The sequence below is a fragment of the Rhinopithecus roxellana genome, chromosome 1 (genome assembly GCF_007565055.1).
Source record: "Rhinopithecus roxellana isolate Shanxi Qingling chromosome 1, ASM756505v1, whole genome shotgun sequence".
Lineage (NCBI taxonomy): Eukaryota > Metazoa > Chordata > Mammalia > Primates > Cercopithecidae > Rhinopithecus > Rhinopithecus roxellana.
The window spans coordinates 117,717,557-117,743,012 of record NC_044549.1 but is presented as its reverse complement, the minus strand read 5'-3'; the positions used below and the strand labels follow the sequence as shown (position 1 = coordinate 117,743,012).

Genomic DNA, 25,456 nt, shown 5'->3' with positions numbered 1-25,456 from the left:
GTGCCTTTTTAAGCTTGGATTTCTCCCTCCTTGTCTCAAATGACTTTGTCCCCACTCCCTCCCACACTCCCCAGTGAAATCAACTTTCCAGGTGCCAAAGTAAGCAGAGATTTATAGTCCTAATTGGTAATAAATCCTGGAGTTAATTATTTGCAGCTGTAGCTATTAGTGCTCAAATAGTGATTTCATCTTTTAAAAGCAGGGTATTTACTCTTTCTTGTCTGTAGGTGGGGGTGGCCATGGGGGATAGTTATTATCCTTGTGTAGAACAGGGTATCACATTAAGGCCTCTTCTAAGAGTGCCAGTGTGCTTGTTCTTGGAGAATGCCTCTGTCTGAAGCATGTTTGGGATCTGAGAATGGATTTCAGGCGACCAAGCAGGACCTGTGCACACCTCCTTTTGCACAGCTTTGCTTTTTTTTGCCATATTTTCTTCTAGACATCCAGGCAGATGCCAAATATTGCCTCCTACTCCTGCTTGGTACCTATTTTGCCAGTTATTTCCTTTCTGATGCCTTTCTCTGCCTTTACTTATAGATGAGTCATTTCCCTACTTGAACTTAATACAATCTTTTTCTTTTCCCTTTGCCCCAAACGTTTCTCCTCTGCCACCACACAGGTCATTGCTCAGTCACTGGTTTGATGTCACTCATCACTGGTTTGTTGATTCCAACAGACCTGTATGTTGATTCCAACATACCCTGCCCCCACGAGGTATTTGGGTGTCAGGTAGACTCATATTATGGGAATTCTCTAAAAACCTTGAATCATAGATATTTAGAGCTGGAAAAGACGCTATAGATCACCTATGCATTCTAAAACCTTCATTTTACATTAGAAGAAACAGAGGCTGGGAAAGAATGAGTGACTTGCCTGGGTCCAAGAAGGAGAGGAACCAGCTTTATAGATGGAGGGAACGAAGTCTCTGGCATGTCTAGTCTTTCACACCTCCTTTCCCCCTGCCAGGCTAGTTTACAGACTGTGCTTACTGCAGGAAATATGTGGTAAGAGGTTAGGTTGATATTTGTTCTTTGGAAGTGGTCAGGCCTGGAAGGAACAGGTGTGTGTGTGTGTGTGTGTGTGTGTGTGTGTGTGTGTCTGTGCGCTCTCACATATTGACTGTGGTTACTTTTTACTTTGTGAAGACAATCCATGGAAACTTGCCACATAAATATTTATGGGTCTTTTCATGTTTGCCCTGAACCCCCTGGAGTTTCAAAGGTGTGTCACTCTCTTCAAAAATGCATTTCAAATGTGAGTACTGTGAAACAAGGAGCAACCATGTGCATGCAGCCTGGTAGAGTAAATAGTAGCTGCAAAGCCATTCCCCTGGGCTTGGCATTCTGTGTGTCTATCTTTCTTGCTGGCCTTTGAGTCAATTCAGGAAAAGTGATGTGAAGCTGAGAAGGATTGGAGAAAAGAAAAATGGAGGGGGACAAAGAAACAGAGGGGAACAGATGAAGGGAGGGAGGGAGAGAGAGAGAGAAGAGAAGAGGAACGTATCACCATCTGTCCCACATAAACAAGGGCTTTGTGTCGGAGAAGTAAACAGAGCTGCTCCACGCCTCCTGTGTGGAAGCAGGGTGTTTTGTTTCTGCTCCTTTTTTTTAGTTGGCTTAGAGAATGAAGCATGAGGTAGTTTCTGAAAAATCTGTGGGGGTTCTGGGAATCCTGAATCATCTAAACTAAACTTCACAAAACACCTCTGTGTTCTGGGTTAGGATAATGATGGATCATTGATGTTGCACCTTTCTCACAAGGAGCTCAAAATGTTACACAAATAGTATCTTGTTTAACCTGTCTAGGAAGGTGTGTGCATGTGTGTGTGTGTGTGTGTGTGTGTGTGATTATGTGCACAGCACACTTCACAGACAGGACAACAGGACAGTGGGCACAGAAAACAAGGGAAGGTCCACAGCCACATAGTGAGCAGGTGGACAGTGAATCCTTCCAGGTCTCGCCACGCCCTAATCCAGGGCGCCTCTCTCTCTCTTACATCTCCCGTCTACCAGGGAGGGAAAACAATTTGGCTTAACGTTTTATTTTGAAGAACATATACAAAAGTGGAGTGAATAGGATCGTGAATCACCAGCTCCCCTCACGCTCCCTCCCCTGGCCCCTTCTCTATAGATTGTTTTGAAATAAATCCCTTCTATCATAGGTTTAATCTGTAAATATTTGAGTATGCATCTCTAAAAAACAGTATTATCACATCTAAAAATTAATAATAATTTCTTAATATTATCTGATATCCAGCAGTATTAAAATTTATGTAAATTATTACCTGTGTGTGGAAAACTCTTCACCTTCTGAGGCTACACATGTATTCCCATGATGCCATCATTGCTTGAAGTAGTTTTTGGCCACTGCTAATCAAGATGGTCACTGGGAATGGCATCATATTCTTTTGTAAACTCTTACAGAGGGCAATCTTATATCTTTTGAGGGTAGATTTGATTTTGCCATAAGCCAGAAGTCATCTGACACCAAGCCTCAAGAATAAGATGGCTAATTCATAAATAATACTATTCATTCTATTTGGATATTTAATTTTGCTGTACCTTAAAAGCAGATAACTTAGATCCATTGCTATGTGGTTACATATCTTATGTCAGTAGGAAACTAAAGGCAAGTGTGATGTTAAAAATCAGAGGGCGTCAGCCTCTGTGCTGCAGCAGTGTCTTGGAGGCTCCTCTGTGGGGCTGGAATTTTTTATTTTTTATTTTTTCGAGTTGATGGGTCATGGTGGGGGTGCCTGGTGTGTTCAGGAAGGTGACTAGTTAGCAGTAAACACAGAAATGTTTCAATATTCTGGCTGGGCATGGTGGCTCACTCCTGTAATCCTAGCACTTTGGGAGGCTGAGACAGGTGGATCACCTGAGATCAGGAGTTAGAGTCCAGCCTGGCCAACATGGTGAAACCCTGTCTCTACTAAAACACACACACACACACACACACACACACACACACACACACACACACATTAGCCTGGCATGGCAGCAGGCACCAGTAATCCCAGCTATGTGGGAGGCTGAGGCAGGAGAATTGCTTGAACCCAGGAGGTGGAGGTTGCAGTGAGCTGAGATCGTGCTATTGCACTCCGGCCGGGGCGACACAGCGAGACTCCATTTCCAAAAACAACAACAATAACAACAACAACAACAAGTGTTTCAATATTTTAACAAGAGACATGGTCGGACTGGGGCACATGGGCTGCGTGCTTGCCCTCGTCAAAGGTAATGGTGGTTAGTCTTGTGAAAGTCTGTTTGCAGTGATGGGAAATGTTCAAAGGGAGGCTTTGGCTTCTTTTCTAGACAGAAGTTCCCCGGTGGAATATGTGCCTATGAGAAGTTCAGGCTAGACAAGATCAAGAATCATGCCTTTAGCAATCGAATGGGCTTTCTTTATGATATTAAACACTTTGTGGTTGTAATGCACTTTCCAAAAAGAAAAAGCACTTTCTCATCCATCATTCCAGGGAAGTTAAGAACTGCGTGATAAATCAGTAATTGAAACAGCACTGGGACTCATATCTCTTAACTAACCTGAGGGCTGTTCCTGTCCCACCCAGGTGCCTCCAGGGAAGGTTTACAAAAGCTAAGCTTGCCTTCATATACTAGCATACCTTGGCATCAGCAGATGACATCACTGCTCACCTACCTGTGCTTATCTATCCTGTGCAAATTAAGCAAATGACCCCAAACCTACCAGTAAGAGAGGTGGGAAGCGGGGGGGTCTTGATCACATAGGAGAAATCCTAGAACAAAAACTCAACTCTGAAGAGACTGGATAATGCAAACAATAACAGCATATTTCCAACTCTGAGGGCACACACTTTGGTTGCAGACCAGGTCCCCTATCTCCAGAGTCCCTGGGAATTCTCTGTCCTCTCCATGAAGCTCCATACTCAGGACCAAGAGAGGTGGGCCACCTGACCTCAGGCTGGGTGGAGCTGCCTCTTCCTGGGGTGCACTTTCCAGCAGGAAGCTCTGCCCATTGCAGATAGCTGAGGCACTTTGTTATACCCAGAGGGCTTTTATTTTGACTGCTCTGGGATCAACCTTCCAAAAAAGACATTTGCCAAAGCAGAAAGGGAGACTGGATGGTCATGAGAAGGCATCCTTCCCACCCACCTCAATCCCCACCAACTCCCACTATTGCTGATTATTTTTTAAAATACCACCACGAGCCTGTTGACTATAATAACAACAGGGCTTGTTTAATATGGTGTGGCCAGGAAGAGCAGGCTTAGGATGACGCTGGGCGGAGATTCTCTCCATGACCCTGCCGCTGATCTAATGGGAAGTCATGCTACTTTATGTCTCAGTTTCCCATCTGCAAAATGGGGTTGGGGATGCTTGTTTTATTTGAGGTATGTAAGGGCCATGAGAAGTAATGCAATCTTGTTAAAGAATATGAAAAAAATCTAGTAGTCTGAGCCAGTAGTTCTAACTCAACAGAAACCCAAGAGATACGTGTCCACGTGTCCACCAAAAACATGTACAAGAATGTTCACAGCAGCTCTGTTTGTAACAGCCCTAAACTAGAAACAACCCAAATGTCCCTGGACACTAGAATGAATAATATATTGTGGTATATTAACACAGTGAGAGACTAGACAGCCACAAGAACGAACAAACTGAATCTACAAGCAGCAATGGGTGTGAATCTCACAAACATAATGTTGAGGGAAAGAAGGCAAACATCCCCTCTGTTGTGGCTTGAATTCTGTTCCAGGTAAGCTGTGCTTGCCAGCTCCGTGCCCTCCACCTCTTCATTCTTTGGGCTCACAGGAGAGCCAGTGTCTCAGCTGCCACTGGTTGCAGAGCCGTGTGAGTGCTCTGCCCCCTCTGTGTCCGGCAGCGCACCTCTGCCAGCAGACAGCATGACCCACCTCCACACTCTACCTTCACCCTCCCTCCTTGGAATCCCACCAGCCCTGGTGCCATCCTCTTCCTGGCCTTCAGGATTATTCTTGCTCGTCTGAGCAAAATTTTGACATTGAAAGAGCCAGTCGTTTTTTCCTCTGCCTCCAAGGAGAATTTCAAGCTTATTTATGGGACATGTCATCAAGAATTTAGCTATCAGGTCCCAATTCATCGCTCTTTCCTTCCTTCCTCTTCTCTTTCTCACATGGCTGCTTTGGGTCAATTTCCAGTTGGATTTCAGATAATAGCTCAGGTACAGACCATAAGGTGTGTCTTCTCTTTGGGATATTTCTATTCTGAGATAGGATTCATGAGGTCCATTGTCCGTATCACAAGTCCTGTCCTCTAAATCTGTAGACAAGAATTTGTTTTCCTCAGAGAGACTGAAAAAATTCTTACATGACAACATGGCAACTCCCACGGTAAGGGCAAGCTATTCTAACAGGCGATTACTTTATAATAAAAACCCACAGGGAACAGCAGGCCCGAAGATGCCCTGGAGGATACTGTGGTGCCGCATTCTCACTGAGCCACTGCTAGTTCCGTGTTCCCTGAGACTCTGCCCGACCCCTTGAGAGGTTCTTTCACAAAACTGCATCAGCTAAAAGGAAGATGAAGGCTGCTTTGTGCTCACTTTGCTGGGATTAATACACATTTGCTGTTTGTATTCCTTTTCTTGTCTGAAGGAAAAGAAACATGTGCTGGATAATCTTGTTGGGGCTTGTGCCTCATTTTACTCTCTGAGTTGTGCTCTTCTGAAGTTCAAAAGCTTAGCAAAACATTGTTACAAAAATGCCGTAATTAAGATTCGTTTAGAAAAGCTTGGATAAAAAAATGTGTCTAAGAAGATTATCAAGTTATGACTCAGCCTAATCATGTAAATCTTCAGTTTCATAAGAGACTCCATTTAAAAATATCTCTCCTGTTCTCCCCCAGAAAGTTACACTATGCATAGAGAGATTAAGAAAAATCTGATATCTTGGAGGCTCCGAAGTTCAGAGGTGACATATTTATCTTATAAGACCATTAAGGATTTTATAGCCAATTTGGGATTGTGAGTTGGATATATTTTATATATGCAAAAAATGGTTTTTGGAAAACAAGTCTTTGTAATTTAATTAAATTATCTGCCCTGCTTGATAAAACTATTCTCCCCTTAGAGTAGTGGCATGCATTCAAGTCAGCTGGAGGGCTTGCTAAACCCTAAATTGCTCTCAGAGATTCTGATTCAGTAGACCTGGGATAGAGTTCAAAATCACATTTCTTTTTTTTTTTTTTTTTTTGAGACAGAGTCTTGTTCTATTGCCCAGGCTGGAGTGCAGTGGCATGATCTTGGCTCACTGTAACCTCCGCCTCCCGGGTTCAAGAGATTCTCCTGCCTCAGCCTCCTGAGTAGCTGGGACTACAGGTGCCAGCCACCACACCCAGCTAATTTTTGTATTTTTGGCAGAGACGGAGTTTCACCATGTTGGCCAGGCTGGTCTCGAACTCCTGACCTCAGGTGATCTGCCTGCCTTGGCCTCCCAAAGTGCTGGGATTACAGGCATGAGCCACCGCGCCCAGCCTCAAAATCACATTTCTAACTAGTTCCCCGATGACATTGGTGCTGCTGGTCTGGGGTCACACTTTGAGGACCATTGATCTAGATCATTGTCAACTTGGCTGCCTATTAAAATTACCTGGGGAACTTAAAAAAAAATTCCTCAACACTTGGCCACCAGATCAATTGAATCAGAAAATCTCTGTTGTGGGAGCCTGGGCTTAGAATGTTTCAGAAGCAACCCAGGGTGATACTGATGTGTAGCTAGAGTTGAGAATCTTTGTTCTGGGTGAAACTTAGTCATATGACAGCCTTCACAAATCATGATACTAAAGCAGTTAGCAGCAGGTGCCCAGAAATACTAGCAGTCCTTCCCAAATGTGGTTTGCGGGCTGTGCATCGCAATCACCGGGTGCTTGTTGAACTGCAGACTTCTCTGCCCTCTGGCTAGCCAGCGCCACTCTGCAGGGTGGCATTCTTCTGAGTCGGTGAGTAGCAGTTTCTGGAGGGAGTTTGGAGTTTGTGCTATCAGCAAGATTACAAAAGGCGCTCAGGGAGTTTTCCTCTGCCTGATAGCTGGAAGGGCAGCCTGAGTCGCTGCAGGTTCACATCGTGCTTTGGCATATGATAGCCAGTCTGTCCATACTTGTGGACAATGAATCATTTTAGATTTTTAAAAGAAAGGCAGGAAATACATGTTTCTTATTGCTTTTCTCGACATTTTCTCATTTAAGCCCCAAAGAATAACCAGGTCAAGGCTGATAAAATTATCTGCTTTTTTACAGATAAGTAAACTGAGGCCCAAAGAAGTTAAGTAAATTTCTCAGAGTTACAAGACAAAGGAGGGGCGGAGCTGTGATTTGAAGTTGGTGTCCTTTGACTCCAAAGGTGAGGGCCTCTGCCACCTGACTGTTTTTGCAAAATGCCTCTGGTGCTTCAGGAGCCATAAATATTCTGCAGAACTGGCTATAGAGTTTTCTTTTTTTTTTTTTTTTTTTTTATTATACTTTAAGTTCTAGGGTACATGTGCATAACGTGCAGGTTTGTTACATATGTATACTTATGCTGTACCCATCAACTCGTCAGCACCCATCAATTCATCATTTATATCATGTATAACTCCCCAATGCAATCCCTCCCTCCTGCCCCCTCCCCATGATAGGCCCCAGTGTGTGATGTTCCCCTTCCCGAGTCCAAGTGATCTCATTGTTCAGTTCCCACCTATGAGTGAGAACATGCGGTGTTTGGTTTTCTCTTCTTGTGATAGTTTGCTAAGAATGATGGTTTCCATCTGCATCCATGTCCCTACAAAGGACGCAAAGTCATCCTTTTTTATGGCTGCATAGTATTCCATGGTGCATATGTGCCACATTTTCTTAATCCCGTCTGTCACTGATGGACATTTGGGTTGATTCCAAGTCTTTGCTATTGTGAATAGTGACGCAATAAACATACGTGTGCATGTGTCTTTGTAGTAGAATAATTTATAATCCTTTGGGTATATACCCAGTAGTGGGATGGCTGGGTCATATGGTACATCTAGTTCTAGATCCTTGAGGAATTGCCATACTGTTTTCCATAATGGTTGAACTAGTTTACAATCCCACCAACAGTGTAAAAGTGTTCCTATTTCTCCACATCCTCTCCAACACCTGTTGTTTCCTGACTTCTTAATGATTGCCATTCTAACTGGTGTGAGATGGTATCTCATTGTGGTTTTGATTTGCATCTCTCTGATGGCCAGTGATGATGAGCATTTTTTCATGTGTCTGTTGGCTGTATGAATGTCTTCTTTTGAGAAATGTCTGTTCATATCCTTTGCCCACTTTTTGATGGGGTTGTTTGTTTTTTTCTTGTATATTTGTTTGAGTTCTTTGTAGATTCTGGATATTAGCCCTTTGTCAGATGAGTAGGTTGCAAAAATTTTCTCCCATTCTGTAGGTTGCCTGTTCACTATGATGGTAGTGTCTTTTGCTGTGCAAAAGCTCTTTAGTTTAATTAGATCCCATTTGTCAATTTTGGCTTTTGCTGCCGTTGCTTTTGGTGTTTTAGACATGAAGTCCTTTCAATGCAAAATGAAAACCTGGGTCCTCTTGTTCAGAAATTTTTAAGAATTCAAGATGGCAACAGCAGAGCATTAAACCAAGCATGGGATCCTGTGCACAGCTGTGTGTCCATGAGGCCAGTTCTGATGCTATGTGTTAGGCTCTATTGAATGTTCTAATGAAATGAGTCTGCTCAGAGGCAACCTGGTGGGGTAGTCGGAGCCCCAGATTTGAGCATGGGTATGCTGAGTTTTAGTAATAGCTCTTTGAATAACTTCCTGTTGACTTTGAGCATGTTATTTAACTTCTTGGAGGTTCAGTGTAGTCATCCATAAAATGGAGAGGGGGAGAAGTGGGAAGGTGGTGGACTACATCCATATTTCTCCAACTCCAGTTATTTATATACCATATTTTTAGTATATAACCATTTAGGCTATAACCATGGCCTCTGGCCCCACACTTCCTGAGTTCTAATCTTGGCTCTGCTATATTCTAGCTATGTAACCTCAGGCAAGTGCCTCAGTTTCCTCATCTGTCAAATAGAGATTGTTGTGAGGATTAAATAAGTAAAATAAGTAAATAAAGTAAAGCCCTAAATGGCTGATATGTGATGAGTGCGATGCAAGCACTAATTACTACTATTCCTATGAGTCATATGGTACTTATACTAGTAGTACTAATGTTTTTTCTTTAATATGACTCACATTTTAAATTTAAAAAGTCATCTATCATCTCTTTCCAAGTATTTGTGAAATCACCAGATTAATGTGTATGTGTGGTTTTTCTAACCCAGGTGAAAATGTATAATAACTACAATATTTTTAAGAACTCATTCAAATTCTTTTTAATATCAGCTGAAAATATTACCAGTGGAATTGGCACCACACTGTGGGTAGCATTGTACTAGACAATGAAGGCCCTTTTCAGCTTTAATAGTCTATGAATAAATAAGTCTGTGTGTATTTGTGTCTGTGTCTTGAATAATTTGACAAATACACGACTAAAATATTTCTACCCACTTCCATCACTTCTATCCAGAGTAAAATCTGCATTGGCTAGGTACATGTTCCAGTGGGAAAATGTTTAGAGATAAGAGATTGTATTTTTTTAAATTTTTTTAAAAATTAAAAATTTATTTTTTATTTTTTTGAAATAGAGTCTCGCTCTGTCTCCCAGGCTGGAGTGCAGTGGCACGATCTCATCTCACTACAACCTCCACCTCCTGGGTTCAAGTGATTTTCCTGTCTCAGTCTCCTGAGTAGCTGGGATTACAGGCGCTCGCCACCATGCCCAGCTAATTTTTGTATTTTTAGTAGAGATGGGGTTTCACCATGTTGGCCAGGCTAACCTTGAACTCCTAAACTCAGGTGATCTGCCCTCCTCGGCCTCCCAAAATTCTGGGATTACAGGCGTGAGCCACCATGCCTGGCCAAGAGATTGTAAATAGGTTATAAAAAATGGTTAAAATCTTGATGAGTCAGTGCGGTCCTCTCAAGAAATCCTCCTAAAGTCTAACCAGGGGGACTTAGAATAGTGAAAAATTGGGACAAAATGCTTACAGGAAGCCATAGATCAGCCTTCAGAAGCGAGGAGTCAGGCCTCTGGGAAAGATACATGCCCTTTCCATTGGTTGCTATGTTTTTCCCCACTTCTTTCTATCTATATCTTAACTTATAGGGCTACTTTGAATTCTAACCCCTCCAAGTTTTTTTCCTTGACTGAAAGTTCTGACTGGAAGTTTTCCTTTTTCCCCTTTGAAGAGTACTTTGTAATCATTTAAGAAGTATTTTTGAGCACATACTGTGGGCACCCTGCTCCAGGCACAGAGGACACACATTGAACAACTGTATTCCTGACCTCTAGGAGCAGATGCACCACCGCTCATCACTAAGAGTCTCTGTGGGCTGGGCGCAGTGGCTCATGCCTGTAATCCCAGCGCTTTGGGAGGCCGAGGCGGGCGGATCACGAGGTTGAGAGTTCGAAACCAGCCTGGCAAACATGGTGAAACCCCGTCTCTACTAAAAATACAAAAATTAGCCAGGTATGGTGGTGTTCGCCTGTAATCCCAGCTACTCGGAGGCTGAGGTAGGAGAATTCCTTGAACCCGGGAGGCAGAGGTTGCAGTGGGCCATGATCAAACCACTGTACTCCAGCCTGGGTGACACAGCAAGACTCCATCTCAACAACAACAAAAAAAAAAGAGTCTCTGTGGCCTTGCTCGGGCTAAGTGACTCATGTGTGTTTATCTTCCTTCTCCTTTAGGCAGGGTTTATTCTTCTATTCCCCAGAGCTTCTAAAGATCCTCTTTAGCTAAGAATTTGTTATCCAAAACCTCCAGGGTTACCAAGTTGTACAGGGGACATACAAATAGTGACTAAGGAACTTTAAAATGAGTCTCCCCTTACACTTCTCAAGTTATTACTAGCATCAATCCCCAGCCACCTCATGAACATCAGAGATTGACCTAGATGATAAACATGTACTGCAAATACAATAGAAATGGATCACAAAGTAAAATCAGAAATCTTAGAAAAGGTACAGGACTTCTTGAAGTCCATGAAAGTGAGTTTATAGAAAAATTTGAATTCGCACCCAAAATTGTGGACAATTGAGGACCTAACAGAGTCATATTCGTTATTAACAGCAGGAGAGAGAAAATCAGTAAGGATGGTGGCATGATGGGTACTTCCCAAGTGAATGATCTGAATGTCAAGGGATGAAGAAAGGACCTTGGGAAATAAGAAAAACTTTTGAATATTTTACAAAAGTCAGTATGAAGTGAGAGATGTTAAATGATGCCATGATTCAATTTTGTCAGAAAAATGATGCCAAAAAATCCACACTTAATTCACACTTTGTTCATTTAAAAATGAGAGTGTAATTGCTATTTTAATTTAATTTTGTGAAATCTAAGATAAATACTTTTTGTATTTTTCATTTTACAATTCTTAGTTTCTACGATAAAATTCCAGTCAAATGCCCTGACCCCAATTATACTGTGCTATTTTTGTCCCCTTAAAAATGTGAATTCACTTTAAGTGGACTTTTTCTGGTATTAAGTATCCTAATATAGGAAGAACTTTCAGTAATTCAGTAAGGTGATGAATGAGTCAGCATCATTTTTCCAGAACCGATGACCAAGACCATTACAGGCAGAAAGGGGACAACTGGCTTTATTGACTCTCAGGCAGAACACAAAGGTCCATAGAACCAGCCAGATTTCTCTAGGAATGGAGTTGCCTAGTCCAGCTAGGAGGTAATTTTGGGATAAGCATGCTTAAGACCTTAAAAGGGAGCTCTCAAGGCTGCAAAGGAAGTTGCTTACCCACAAAGCACCAGACCGCAAACCGGATCCATGTGATGGTGGAGAGCTTTAGCATGAGATAGATGTTCACCAGCATGGCAAAGGCAGGCACAAAGGGGAGGCAAGGGGCCATGTAGGGCAGCTTCTTGGGGTTCTCTGGCTGCTGCAAGATCACAAACACCAGGGTGCTGATCAGCAGCACCATCAGAACAACCAGAAGGATGGCCCACCAGCTCTGCTCTGAGATGTAGTCAGAACCAAAGATGATGAAGGAGCAGAAGATGAACATGAGGATGAAGAGCAGGAGCACGCAGATGGTCACTGTGTGCCCCGTTGCTGCTGTGGGCCGGTCCATTTTGCCTGGAAGGCCCAGCCGGATTCTCAAGGTATAATAATGAGGCCCGATCAGCTTCTTTAACTTGATAAGATAAATATTTTCGGATTCATCAGCTTCTATGCCTGTGGTCATGTCCACGGTGCCGTAATTGGGGTGGTTGACGTTGTAGGTTGACTTGTCTGATTTCCCTATGAGCATCTCATTGTCTCCCAAGGATGGTAAGTTCTTGGCCCCACATGTGTTGGTGGCTGGGCCAGAAAACTCATCCCCTTCACTCACAGGAGAACAAGCTTCCTTCTCACAGTCAGCCAGAATGCCCTCCTTCTTCTTGGTGTGCTCCTCAGACAAGAACTTGACAAAACCATCAATGTCACTCTCGGGTTGGTATCGAAGGAGCAAGACACAAACAGAGACCAAAGTGTAGGCCAGGAGCGTGCCAATAGACATCATCTCTATCAGGTCTCTCAAGCTGACCAACAGTGCGAGGAGCGCCGCCAGGAACCCTGACACGATGCAGGCCACAACTGGCGTCTCTGTGTAGGAGCTGACGTGAGCCAGGAACCTGGAGGGGCCGTGCAAACAGAGGGTTAATGGTGGGCTACAGTGACCGATTCCAGTGCAGCCAACACAGGGAGCTAGAACTATCAATAGGCTGGTGTGATTAACTCCTTCTGGTCCTGCTCCACCAATTTACTTCTGCATTCACTACTTTAAACCCAGCTGCTATTCCTACCCCAGGATTTAGTGTATAATTAAAAGAGAATTCATTTTATTTTATTATTATTATTATTTTTTTTTTGGTGAGATGGAGTCTCACTCTGTCCCCCAGGCTGGAGTGCAGTGGCATGATCTCAGCTCACTGCAACTTCTGCCTCCCGGGTTCAAGCGATTCTCCTGCCTCAGCCTCCTGAGTAGCTGGGATTACAGGTGTGCACCACTACGCCTGGCTAATTTTTGTATTTTTAGTAGAGATGGAGTTTCACTATTTGGCCAGGCTGGTCTCGAACTCCTGACCTCATGATTCACCCAACTTGGCCTCCCAAGTGTTGGGATTACAGGCGTGAGCCACCGCACCTGGCCTAATTCTTTGATTTTAAGGCAAACTTCGTTAGTAAAGTTCCTAATTATTATGTAATGGCGGGGTTGATTGAACCTAGGAGGTCTGTCTTTCAGAAATCTAGATTGAAGCCCAGGCTCTGCGTGAAAAAGTGATGGTTGGAGGAAGTCATGGACCTGCTTGGGGGTCCTCCTGACCTGTGAACTAGCATCTTAGCATCCTCTTGGAGCTTGTTAGAAATGTGTATTCTCAGATTTCACCCAAGACCTGCTATACTAGAATCATAGTGGGGTGAGGCCTGGCAAACTGCTTTAAAAGACCTCCAGAGGATTCTGATTTATGCCAAAGCTCTAGACACCACCTATGACAAAAGTTCATGGATTTAGTTGGCAAAATAGCACAGTAATTGAGAAACTGTGCTCACAGATACAGGTTTATGTCCAGCTAGTTACTGACTGAAGAAGAGACCAAGAAGAGCAACTGAATGGCACATGTGGTAGGCTCCCTCTCCCCTCCTCTCTCCTCGTGGTCCCTTATTTTTATGATTCACACAAGACTGTAAATGTGCTTGAAGCCCCAGTATCTTTCCTCTTAGTTTCTTTGACAGCAGAAAAACCTTTTGGATGTGTGAAGTTGCCACACCTCCATCACCCTAGGGCCCTCTTGATCTGTTCAGCAACCTAAACATAGCAGCTCTGACCTGGTGATGGCTTCAGAGGGGATGCAGGGGAAATGAGTCAGAAGATGATGGCTGCAGAGACAAAGTCCCTGAACCAGCCCCCTCTGCACACCTGAGAGCTCCTTGGCCTCCATGGTTTACTCCTTGCTTTGTGCACTTGAAGAATGCCTTCTCAAGCAGGCCCCTCATGCTGGAAACAAAGGGCTGAGGCCACATCCCCTTTGTACCATGGGCAGATGAGCCACTTCATGGCCAATGTAGGGGGCAAGAACTGCCAATATACTGGTGTGGTGAAAAGTCTGGCTTGTGCACATGTACCCTAGAACTTAAAGTATATAAAAAAGAAAAAAAAAAGTCTGGTTTTTGGAGTTGGATGTTCTGGGATCAAATCCTGACCTGCCACTCAGTAGCTGAGGGATTTGTGGCAATTTTGTTTCACCTCTCTGAGTCCTAGTAGACTTCTTCATATGCGAAATAGAGTTATTGTGAGGACTAAATGGGATACTATATACACAGCACCCAGGATACACAAATGTTCAATAAATGGCTGCTGGTGTTGCTGCTATTGTTAGGTTCTGTTCAGATGGTCTTATCTACTCTTCCTTGATTTTTTTTTTTTTTTTTTTGATTTCAGAGGGGCTGTGGAAAGAGGGGCAGTTACCAGGCCTCAATGTGAGGGCAAGCCTAAGATGTCCCTGGTATGGTTCTTCCTTCTGGAAGCCACCCAGTACAGCAATTTGGCACCCATCATCTTCACAAAGGAGCAAGCAATGTCAACTGGAAGGAGAAGAACAGTGGGGGGGGGGGGGGGGGGGCGGGGGGCGGGCACACATCAGCTTGTGCTGGATTGAGGGACCACAGAGTTAAACTGAGGGGCTGCTTCAGGGCCTGAGCTCTGTTCACTCCCTTTTTCTCCAGGATACATGACAAGGTATCACAGTCCATGTGAAAGGCACTGACATAAAAATCACAGTCAGGCTGACAGTGGGTAGACCTTCTCCCTGGATAGATATAGCACAGCAGGATAAATTTCACGGAGGGTAGCCCTTACCTGAAAAGGAGCCCATCACCAGCCATGGCATAAATGACCCTCGGCATCGGGAAGAGGGACCCCAGCAAACTGACTGTCAGTCCTGCAACTGACCCAATGGCCACTACGAATTTTGCAGCATAGAATCCGTGAGCCACAAACATCTCCATGAGTGGGGATTCCGTGTCAATGGCGTAATATGGCACCATCAGAGTCAAGATCATGCTCACCTGTTAAAACAAGAGAAGACAGGGCTGGAGGTACAGGGGAAGAACGCATGGCTGGAGGCCCCACGGGAGAGGAAAGAGCCCTGTCCCTGGAGGCAGAGGCTTGCATGGCAGTTTGGATCCACCACTTGCTGGCATGTGCCTTTACTGTAGACCAGTCATCTGGCCTCTAGGCCTTTCTCAATATTTTCTCTCCACATGTGAATTTAGTGGACTGGGCCAGAAACTCTCTATCTCTCTGGTCCTTTGATATCTGAGGAGTAAGACGGCAGGTATTTCAGCCCCATGAGAGCAGAGCTATGCTGACAGTTCCGTGGAGAGCAGATATTTCCAGAAGGAAGGAGCTGCAGCCAATGCCCTGCAACCAGGCCTGGCAGGGACCATGGGCACCCTGCCCACGTGGATAAGGCTCTCATTTCTTTTATGATTTCTGGTCCTCAGGGTCTTATCCATGCTCCCTCTCACTGTGAAACACCAGAGATAAAATCTCCAAAGATAAGTGATGAAGAGGCCTATTGCCTGTTAACTATTGGGACCCAGATAAGGACTCATATTTCTATTTCTTCTCTCTAGCTTAGTCCTAGGAGCCAGGCAGGCCAACAAACAAATGATGGCATCAGGACAGAATCAATCCTACTGATTATATGGCTGTCAGGCAACTATGGCTTTGCTTAATCAAGAATCATTTACTGTGTGTGCTATAAGGGTCCACCCCCGGAGAAGAGGGAGATGTGAGGGAGGAGCAGAAGAGGAAGTAGAGAGCAGAATGTCTTTGCTGTTCCCTCTACCCTACCACCCCTCCCTCAACACTCTACCTATGGGGAGAAATCGGGCTATGGACAGGACAAAGCCACTGGTATGCATGTGCATCAGGGAGGCAATAAGCACTTAACTGGGGGCTCCCAGGACCTACTCCCCTCACATATTATTGATCTGCCCAACAACCCTGCCTTCAGAATTGGCCATAGGCAATGGAGCCACCAGTCATATGACCAGATATGTCCCCTGTCCCCTCCCCCTCTCCGCCCAGGCTATGAAGGCCAAATTGACATCAAGTAAGGAATTCAAAGCCTGAAGAAAGAGGGTGGTCATATGTAGACCATTTCTTTGCCTATTCCTTTGGAGCCAAGATCCTCCAGCAGAGCCAAGGGCCACCAGGGAGGACAGGATGTCCTAGCAGAGCCCAGCAACCTTGTTCTTCTCATGGTGGTAGAGGGGCTTGCCTGCTGACCAGTACAAGACCAAACAACTCCTAGGGCATGTTTAAGGCCCGTGCAGTATGAAAGAGAATGTTTCTCAGTAATATAACCACTTGCAATATCCCCTTTGGGGATGTGGCAGGGTAGGCTGGAGGAGAGTGGGACTGAGCCTCCTCCAGCCTCAGGGAGTCTCCTGAGTTAGATCAGGATGGGTAAAAAGTTGGCGGATGCATAGAAGTATTCTGTGGTCTATAAAGTGCTATTCTAAGGCAGGCACTGCAATGATTGACTTTATTGTATGTGTTGTAAAGGCCCACTCCTGGAGGAAGGGCAGGAATGAAGGAGGAGTAGAAGGAGAAACACAGTGTCCTTGCTGTTCCTGCTGCCCCGCAACCCCTCCCTCAACATTCTGCCCACAGGGATAATCATGGTATGGATACGATGAAGCCCCTTGCGTGTGTGTGCATAGCGGGAGGCGATAATTGAGGCAACCGTAAAACCTCTGGGTAGGCAGCTGAATGTCTGTAAACGACCCCCAAGTTTGCTCTGTGTTTTTCTCTGGCTTCTAGAACAATCCTGTTTTGCAACTTGCCTTAATGATCAATCAGTCTGGCTTCCTTAGCTAGTTGCTAAAGATGTCTTTTTGGGAAAGAGAAACAGCAAGGCTGATCAGTGGCAGCAATCCCCCTACTCCCCCCCACCCCCCGCTGGCTCTTTGCTAATTGTGGTGACCCAAGTGAGTCCACCCCTCAGGACCTGAGAATGTTTGTGGAACCACACACTGATTGGCCTGTGAGCCACTTCTCTCCATTGCCAGGGGCAGAGGGGGATGTTGGATGCAGCTGGCCCATTTCTGTGATAGAAATTCTGGGATGGGAGCTGAGAGAGCAAGCATCAAAGCGTGAGGAGTGTCGCAGGGGCGTGATCCTGAAAAAGACAAGCCCCTTTATTCTGGGGCTCCCCTAGTTAGGGAAACCTGAAGGTGAGTTTGAGCTGGTGTAACAAGAGAGAGCAACGGCTGAAAGAAATGACACTTTCCTCCCCAGATTTAAAGGGAAGAGAGTTTGTAGAGGACAATGTATTCTCTCTCCCCGCTGTGCAGGGAGCCTCGCCTCTTTGCTGCTGGGAAGCTCCCAGAAGACAGAAGAGCATTGAGGAAAGTGCACAGAGGCCCACAATGCCTTTGCTCGCACACCCACCCGTTACTGCCAGCCTATGACCTGAGCTCCTTGGACGGCAGCCTATTCCCTGCACACCAGCCCCTGGGGCAGCAGCAGACACCGAGAGCTTGTGAGGATGGAGGGGTGGGAATGAAGGCCAAGGCTGAAGTGAAGGCCTGGGGCTTCTCCTCTTCTTCAGCTTGGAATCCTAATTTTTTTCTTGTCATAGGGAGTGGGGAATGGGACTACAGGGGATGAAAGACAGGCACACAGACACCAAGAAGACATAGGAAAGGACTCCTTCCTGACAGAGAAGGGAGTTCAGTGCCAGAGCCACATCATGAGGAGGGTCCCGCAAGCATCTGGTACTTACAGACACATATGCTGTCAGGCAGATGACCAGGGAGGCGGTGATAGCATAAGGGATGGACGTGTTGGGATTCTTGGCTTCCTCTCCAGTGGTGGCGATGATATCAAAGCCAATGAAAGCGTAGAAGCATGTTGCTGCTCCTTGCAGCACCTGTGTGGAAGATGGCATTTGTCAGACTCAGAAGGTCAGGGTGGCACCAGGGCCTTAAATGTGGAAACTGCCCTATGCTCTATGCCCTGCAGACATGACTGAGTGGCTGAGGGAGTAACATGGTGGAACTCGTGCTAAACATGCAAGTTCTGATCTCCTCTACTTTCTAGCTGTGTGGCTTTGGTCGATTATCTTATGCTGTGTAAATAGAGACAAGAAGAATTGGCAGGTGTGGTGGCTCACACCTGTAATCCCAGCACTTTGAGAGGCCGAGGTGGGTGGATCATGAGGTCGGGAGTTCGAGACCACCTTACCAACATGGTGAAACCCCGTCTCTACTAAAAATACAAAAATTAGCTGGGCATGGTGACACGCACCTGTAATCTAAGCTATTCAGGAGGCTGAGGCAGGAGAGTTGCTTGAACCTGGGAGGCAGAGGTTGTAGTGAGCCGAGATCTCACCATTGCACTCCAGCCTTGGTAACAGAGGGAGACTCCATCTCAAAAAAAAAAAAAAAAAAAAAAAAAAAAAAAAAAAAGGCTTCTGCCTTTTAATGTAGGGGATTCAGACACTTCTGCATAAGGAAGAGTTATCTTACCTAAATTACTGTTAGTACCCCTGACAGATCAGCTCTATGGTAACTTCCAGATCTGAAATGATATAAAAGATTTTCAGATCTTCAGATATTCTATTGTCTTCACTGGGAAGACAGGGTAAAGACAGTTTATTTGTTGCTCCTTTTAGGACTTGAATGACCTAGTTGGGCATGAGGCAGGAGGTCAGAGTAAAGCTAGGGGATAGTATCCAGTCACGTCTGCTGGCAGTCTGTCTGCCAGGAGTCCACATGGCTCCAGGGGTGTTTGGGAATGTATTGTATATGTCAAAATGTCAGTGAAAACCTTCCATTGAAGAGTGGCTACTTTCTTTGAAAGAACCTATTGAAGTTTGAATGAGGGTTACCCACCTTGGTATTTTCATTGTTAGCTTTAAGTAAAAAAAGGACCTCTTTACAAATATACAAGAAAAAAACAAACAACCCCATCAAAAAGTGGGCAAAGGATATGAACAGACATTTCTCAAAAGAAGACATTCATACAGCCAACAGACACATGAAAAAATGCTCATCGTCACTCGCCATCAGAGAAATGCAAATCAAAACCACAATGAGATACCATCTCATACCAGTTAGAATGGCAATCATTAAAAAGTCAGGAAACAACAGGTGTTGGAGAGGATATGGAGAAATAGGAACACTTTTACACTGTTGGTGGGATTGTAAACTAGTTCAACCATTATGGAAAACAGTATGGCAATTCCTCAAGGATCTAGAACTAGATGTACCATATGACCCAGCCATCCCACTACTGGGTATATACCCAAAGGATTATAAATCATGCTGCTATAAAGACACATGCACACGTATGTTTATTGCGGCACTATTCACAATAGCAAAGACTTGGAATCAACCCAAATGTCCATCTGTGACAGAGTGGATTAAGAAAATGTGGCACATATACACCATGGAATATTATGCAGCCATAAAAAAGGATGAGTTTGCGTCCTTTGTAGGGACATGGATGCAGCTGGAAACCATCATTCTTAGCAAACTGTCACAAGAACAGAAAACCAAACACCGCATGTTCTCACTCATAGGTGGGAACCGAACAATGAGATCACTTGGACTCGGGAAGGGGAACATCACACACTGGGGCCTATCATGGGGAGGGAGGAGGAGGGAGGGATTGCACTGGGGAGTTATACATGATATAAATGATGAATTGATGGGTGCTGACGAGTTGATGGGTGCAGCACACCAACATGGCATAAGTATACATATGTAAGAAACCTGCACGTTATGCACATGTACCCTAGAACTTAAAGTATAATAAAAAAAAAAAAAAAGAAAAACAATTAAAAAAAAAAAAAGGACCTCTTTGAATGCTTGGGGATGTCCTTTTAGCAGGTGAGAGATGTTTTTGGACTTGTGTGTATGCGATGAGGGAAAAAAATGCAAGCCCTAGTCAGTGGTCCAGGAGGTGAGACCCATTGTAGACTGGACCATTTTATTTTTCTTTTCTCCGCATTCAGTTTATAAATGATGAAAATCAAAATGTGTGCCAAGCTGACACTTGTCCAAAATTTTCACTCTTAACTTCCTCATTGACTTCTCAATAAGACAAAATACGAAATACCAGAACCTGTAAGGTACACCACAGAATCAAAGATCTTCTCAAACCTTCAGAAGCAAACTTTGTTTGTCTATAAAATGAGCTGGTGTTTCCTACAGTGTCTCTCAGCTAGGATTCTAATGTTTCAACCCTCTACTCCCAGGTTCTTATCCTGGAGGCCATGGAATTCAGGGCATCTATAAATTTTGCTGGGAAAGAATTACATATGTTTTCTCACTACCTTCTAGTTGAATTAGCATTTCTTTCTCTTATGAATGTGGGTGTCAAACTAGCAATACCTGTGCCTGTGTCACCAATAGCAATCAGATATTTTCATTTCATATGAGAATTGTTGTAGAGATTTTGAAGTATCACTTATGCTTATTACTACCTTCAAATTATGATAGCTATTAGACATAGATGTTAACATATAAATCCCAATAGAGAAGCACATTGTTACTAGATTATAATTTAAAAGTAAAATAAAATTAAAAATACTTACTACTACATTTCAACATAATTGATTTCCTTTGAATTCCTATGTAATTAGGCTATTCCTTTAAAAACACAATTCTCATAAGGGATCTACAGGCTTCATCAGACATCCAGGTGGTCCATGGCACAAGAAAATTTAAGAACTCCTGGTCTGTTCTAATAAACCAGGTAGAAAGAACTTCTCAAACATAATTGGTTCCATCTCTAGATGGCTACTTTCCAGAAGAGAAGAGACCTCCTGCTTTCCCTACAGCAAATTTTTTCATACAAGGGTGTGGAAAATGTCTTTGGCCTCCAGACAAGGAGAGAAAATAGATCTCACTTCATCATACATGGAGGTTCACAGGCTTGGAAATGTGCTTGTTTTCACTTATCCTAGAAAATATTACTGGTCTTCAAGGATGAATGGATGCTAGACTGCAGGCTCACTAAGTAGTCCTGATCAAGAAAAGCCTCACTTTAAGATAGGTCCTTCATTTTTGACAAAGGTGCCAAGAACATACACTGGGGGAAAGACAGTCTCTTCAGTAGATAGTGCTGAGAAAACTGGATATCCATATACAGAAGAATGAAACTAGACCTTTATCTCTCATCATCTACAAATATCAAATCAAAATGGATGGAAGACTTAAATCTAAGACCTCAAACTATGAAACTACCACAAGAAAACATTGGGGGAAAATCTTCAGGACATTGGTCTGGGCAAAAATTTCTTGAGCAATACCCCACAAGCACAGGCAACCCAATAAAAACAGAGTTATTCTACACGTTCAAGTCCTCTGTGGAAATAAGCGGGGTTATAAATAAATCAATATACTGGCTATCTCTATGTCTTAGGGAACTCATTTACCTTTTTGTACTTTGTTTTCATCCAGCATTTTCAACTGTAAGACTACCCCTAGGGGATGTTTGGAAAGATGTTTGGAAAATCTCTTTCATAGGCTGTAAGACTACCCTTAGGGGATGTTTGGAAAGATGTTTGGAGAATCTCCAGGACATTAGTCTGGGCAAAAATTTCTTGAGCAATACCCCACAAGCACAGGCAACCAAAGCAAAAATGGACAAATGGGATCACATCAAGTTAAAAAGCTTCTGCACAGCCAAGGATACAATCAACAAAGTGAAGAGACAACCCACAGACTAGGAGAAAATATCTGTAAACTACCCATCTGACAAGGAATTAATAACCAGAATATATAAGGAGCTCAAACAACTCTATAGCAAAAAATCTAGTAATCTGATAAAAAAAATGGGCAAAAGATTTGAATAGACATTTCTTAAAAGAAGACATACAGATGGCAAACAGGCATTGACAATCAGATAAATGAAAATCACAACTACAATCAGATATTATCTCACCTCACTTAAAATGGTTTATATCCAAAAGACAGGCAATAATAAATGCTGGCAAGGATGTGGAGAAAGGGGAACATTTGTACACTGTTTTTGGGAATGTAAATTAGTACAGACACTATGGAGAAGAGTTTAGAGTTTCCTCAAAAAACTAAAAATTGGGCTACCATATGATCCAGCAATCCCACTGCTGGGTATATACCCAAAAGAAAGTAAATCAGCATATTGAAGAGATAGCTGCATTCCTATGTTTGTTGCAACACTGTTTACAATAGCCAAGATTTGGAAGCAACCTAAGTGTCCATCAACAGATGAATGGATAAAGAAAATGTGGCACATAAACACAATGGAGTATATGCAGCCATAAAAAAGAATGAGATCCAGTCATTTCCAGCAACATACATGGAACTGAAGATCATTATGTTAAGCAAAATAAGCCAGGCATGGAAAGACAAACATTGCATGTTCTCACTTATTTGTTGGATCTAAAAATAAAAACAATTGAACTCAGACATAGAGAGTAGAAGGATGATTACCAGAGGCTGGGAAGGATAGTTGGGGGCTGGAGTGGGGAGGTGGGGATGGTTAATGGGTACAAAAAAAGTAGAAAGAATGAGTAAGACCTACTGTTAGATAACACAACGGGGTGACTATAGTCAATAATAATTGTACATTTTAAAATAAAGAGTGTAATTGGATTGTTTGTAACTCGAAGAATAAATGCTTGAGGAGATGGACACCCCATTCTCCATGATGTGCTTATTTCACATTGCATGCCTGCATCAAAACATCTCATGTACCCCATAAATACACCTACTAAGTACCCACAAGAAAACCAGAAAGACAGGTCCTGCTTTCTCTTCCTTTAACATCCATTCTTCCCTTCTACACACACAGACACATATATGTACATACACAAACATGCACACACATACACAAATACATATAAACACACATACACATGCAAACACATCTACATACATATACATGCATTACATACACTCCTCTTGTAAATCATTTAGTGACCTGGCACAACAACCATATAAATTTGGGCAAAGCAATCTTAGAAAAAGGTGAGAGGTTTGTGAACCATGCCATGTAAGGAAGAACTGGGGACCTGGGGATGTTTAATTTGAAGAGCAGAAGACTCAGTGGAAGATGCAGAGGACACCGTTAAATATGTGCAGTACTGGCAGTTGGAGTCAATGTGATGTCCACTGTAAGCTTCAGAAGAAATCCTAGAGCCACGCACATGGGCGTGATTGGCTTTGGTTAGGAGCATAGACTTTGTAGATTGTCAGGCCCAGGTTGATTCTGCCACATATTAGTTTGGTGACCTAGAATAAGTTCTTAACTTCTTGGAGCCTAAGTTTCATTGTTACTTAAATGGAGATAATAATAGCACTTGGCTCATAGTGTTGTTACAAGGATAAAATGAGATAATAGAGTAAACTGCAGTCCATAATAGAGTAGGTGCTCAATAAATATTAGCTCTTACCACCAGTATTATTATGACAATTCTAAGTTTTTCTAGAGCAGTTGACACCCAAGGGCACAAACTCCTCCTCCTTCTCCTTCTCTCCTCCTTCTACTCCCCCACCTTCCTCCTTTTAGAACTTGACTTGTGTATACTAAGTGCTACCATGTGCCAGGCACTGTGCTTAGTGATGGGATATAGTCATGAGCAAACAGTACCCAGCTTGATTTTACGGAGATTGAGTCTAGAGGATACTGCAAGATCCAAATGCAATCTTGACTATGGTAACAAACTGAACAAGATTAATAAGCATCTATATTATTCATAAAATACAAATGCTACTTTCCTCTAAATGAACGAGAGAAGGGATGGCAATTACTGAAAATGATTAGCTATCAGAAAGTTAACTATGACCAAGTAGGGAAAAGAGGAAGTAAACTTGCGAAGAGGATGTCTCTTAGCCTGCATTTGCATATGTAGAACTAGAAAGCAAGTATCATTGAAGAAAGACTGGACAGATCAAAGGCAGAACATGTGGAGGTTCTACCACATTAGGCAGTCAAGAGAATTTATTAATAACTCAGATGATTCAAACAAAATTTCAGTGAGGGACTATAGGCAGGTCTGGGGAGTATTTAGGTGGGGTTAAGGGAGCTGACTAGGGATGTTGAAGTATCAGAGACTTAGCAACACTGAGAAGTTGTCATCCCGAGGCCTAAGTGTAGGGAGTGGAATGGTGTCCTGGAGTCCGGCAGGAGCCGGAGCTAGGGGTCAGAGACTCCTAGAAGGAGCTGCCTTGTGGAGGCACAGCCAGTGTGGTGCCAAGGCTAGGAGGCAGCAAGGAAGAAATACTCTGGCCTTGCTTTCTTCTCACCTTCTGACCTGATAATATTTCCCATTGGCTAAATTCAACAGGAAGCAACCTGCAGCAGAGAACAGGTCATGAAGGGTGGAGAATAGGTCTGGGGAGTGGAGGCAAATGGAGAAGAAAGACCAGCACACCCACCAAGGTCAAACCGAACTTGGCCTAAAAGACATAGATGAAATAAACAATTATTAAAGAGAAGATAATAAAATTAGCAAAAAGGGTCATCTTTTTACTTGAGTTAGTTTGAATCAACTTTTCTTCCTTGCAAGCAAACGGTCCCTGATTGGTAAATGCAAAGACTCATGAAATGAAATTGTATGTGGGTGCCACTGAAACTGTTTTCCATGTCACTCTGTCCAGATCTCAGATCTGACCACTGGTGTTTATAATTAGGATAGACTTCCATGCATAAAAGCCCGTGTGCGGTACCTGGGGGTGAGCATCTGTGAATAAAATTGGTGGGCGAAATATGTGTATGTGTGTTTGTGTGCAAGTGTATGTGTATTTCTGGGTTTATTGGTATGTTATCCTAACTCTTTGCTTTAATGTTTTACAAAATTAAAAAATAGTATTGAAAAAAATTAGCTGGGTGTGGTTGTGTGCACCTGTAGTTCCAGTTGGGAGGCTGAGGTGGGAAGATTAGTGAGGCTGAGGTGGGAAGCCAGGGAGGTTGAGGCTGCAGTGAGCTGTCATGGCGCCACTGCACTCCAGCCTGGGTGACAGAGTGAGACTTTATCTAAAAAAAAAGTATTGACCTTTTTATTTGATGATATAGCTGAGATTGTTGTTCGAAGTCAACCTGATATAAAAACTCAGCCAGCTGATCCAGAACAGAGTTCATCCCTCTAGAATGGGGTTGTGGGAAAGCAGCACGTGCCTCAGTTGCTGGAGGGCTTCTGCTTAGTTAGTTGTCAAAAGTAATGTCATTAGTGGCCTGCTACTCAGTGTGTGAGGTCCGTAAAAACTGGCACCCTGCGTGTTGCTGATATTTGAGAGGCATTCAGATGAGGCAGCCTTCACACGTTCTGCCTCGGCCAGTCTCCAGATGCCTGGGAGATAATTAGGCGCC

The 25,456-nt window shown here is 43.6% G+C and overlaps 1 protein-coding gene across 1 annotated transcript in view; it reads right to left on the bottom strand.

Moving 5' to 3' along the window:
* Window positions 1–25,456, bottom strand: part of SLC7A14 (solute carrier family 7 member 14) — a 117,823-nt gene that overhangs the window by 2,585 nt on the left and 89,782 nt on the right. Inside the window, exons 5-7 of the mRNA XM_010371594.2 lie at window positions 17,880–18,026; window positions 14,942–15,150; window positions 11,839–12,716 (exon numbers count right to left, since the gene is read on the bottom strand). Coding sequence (XP_010369896.1) covers window positions 11,839–12,716; window positions 14,942–15,150; window positions 17,880–18,026 — 1,234 coding nt within the window. The remainder of the gene's footprint in view (window positions 1–11,838; window positions 12,717–14,941; window positions 15,151–17,879; window positions 18,027–25,456) is intronic.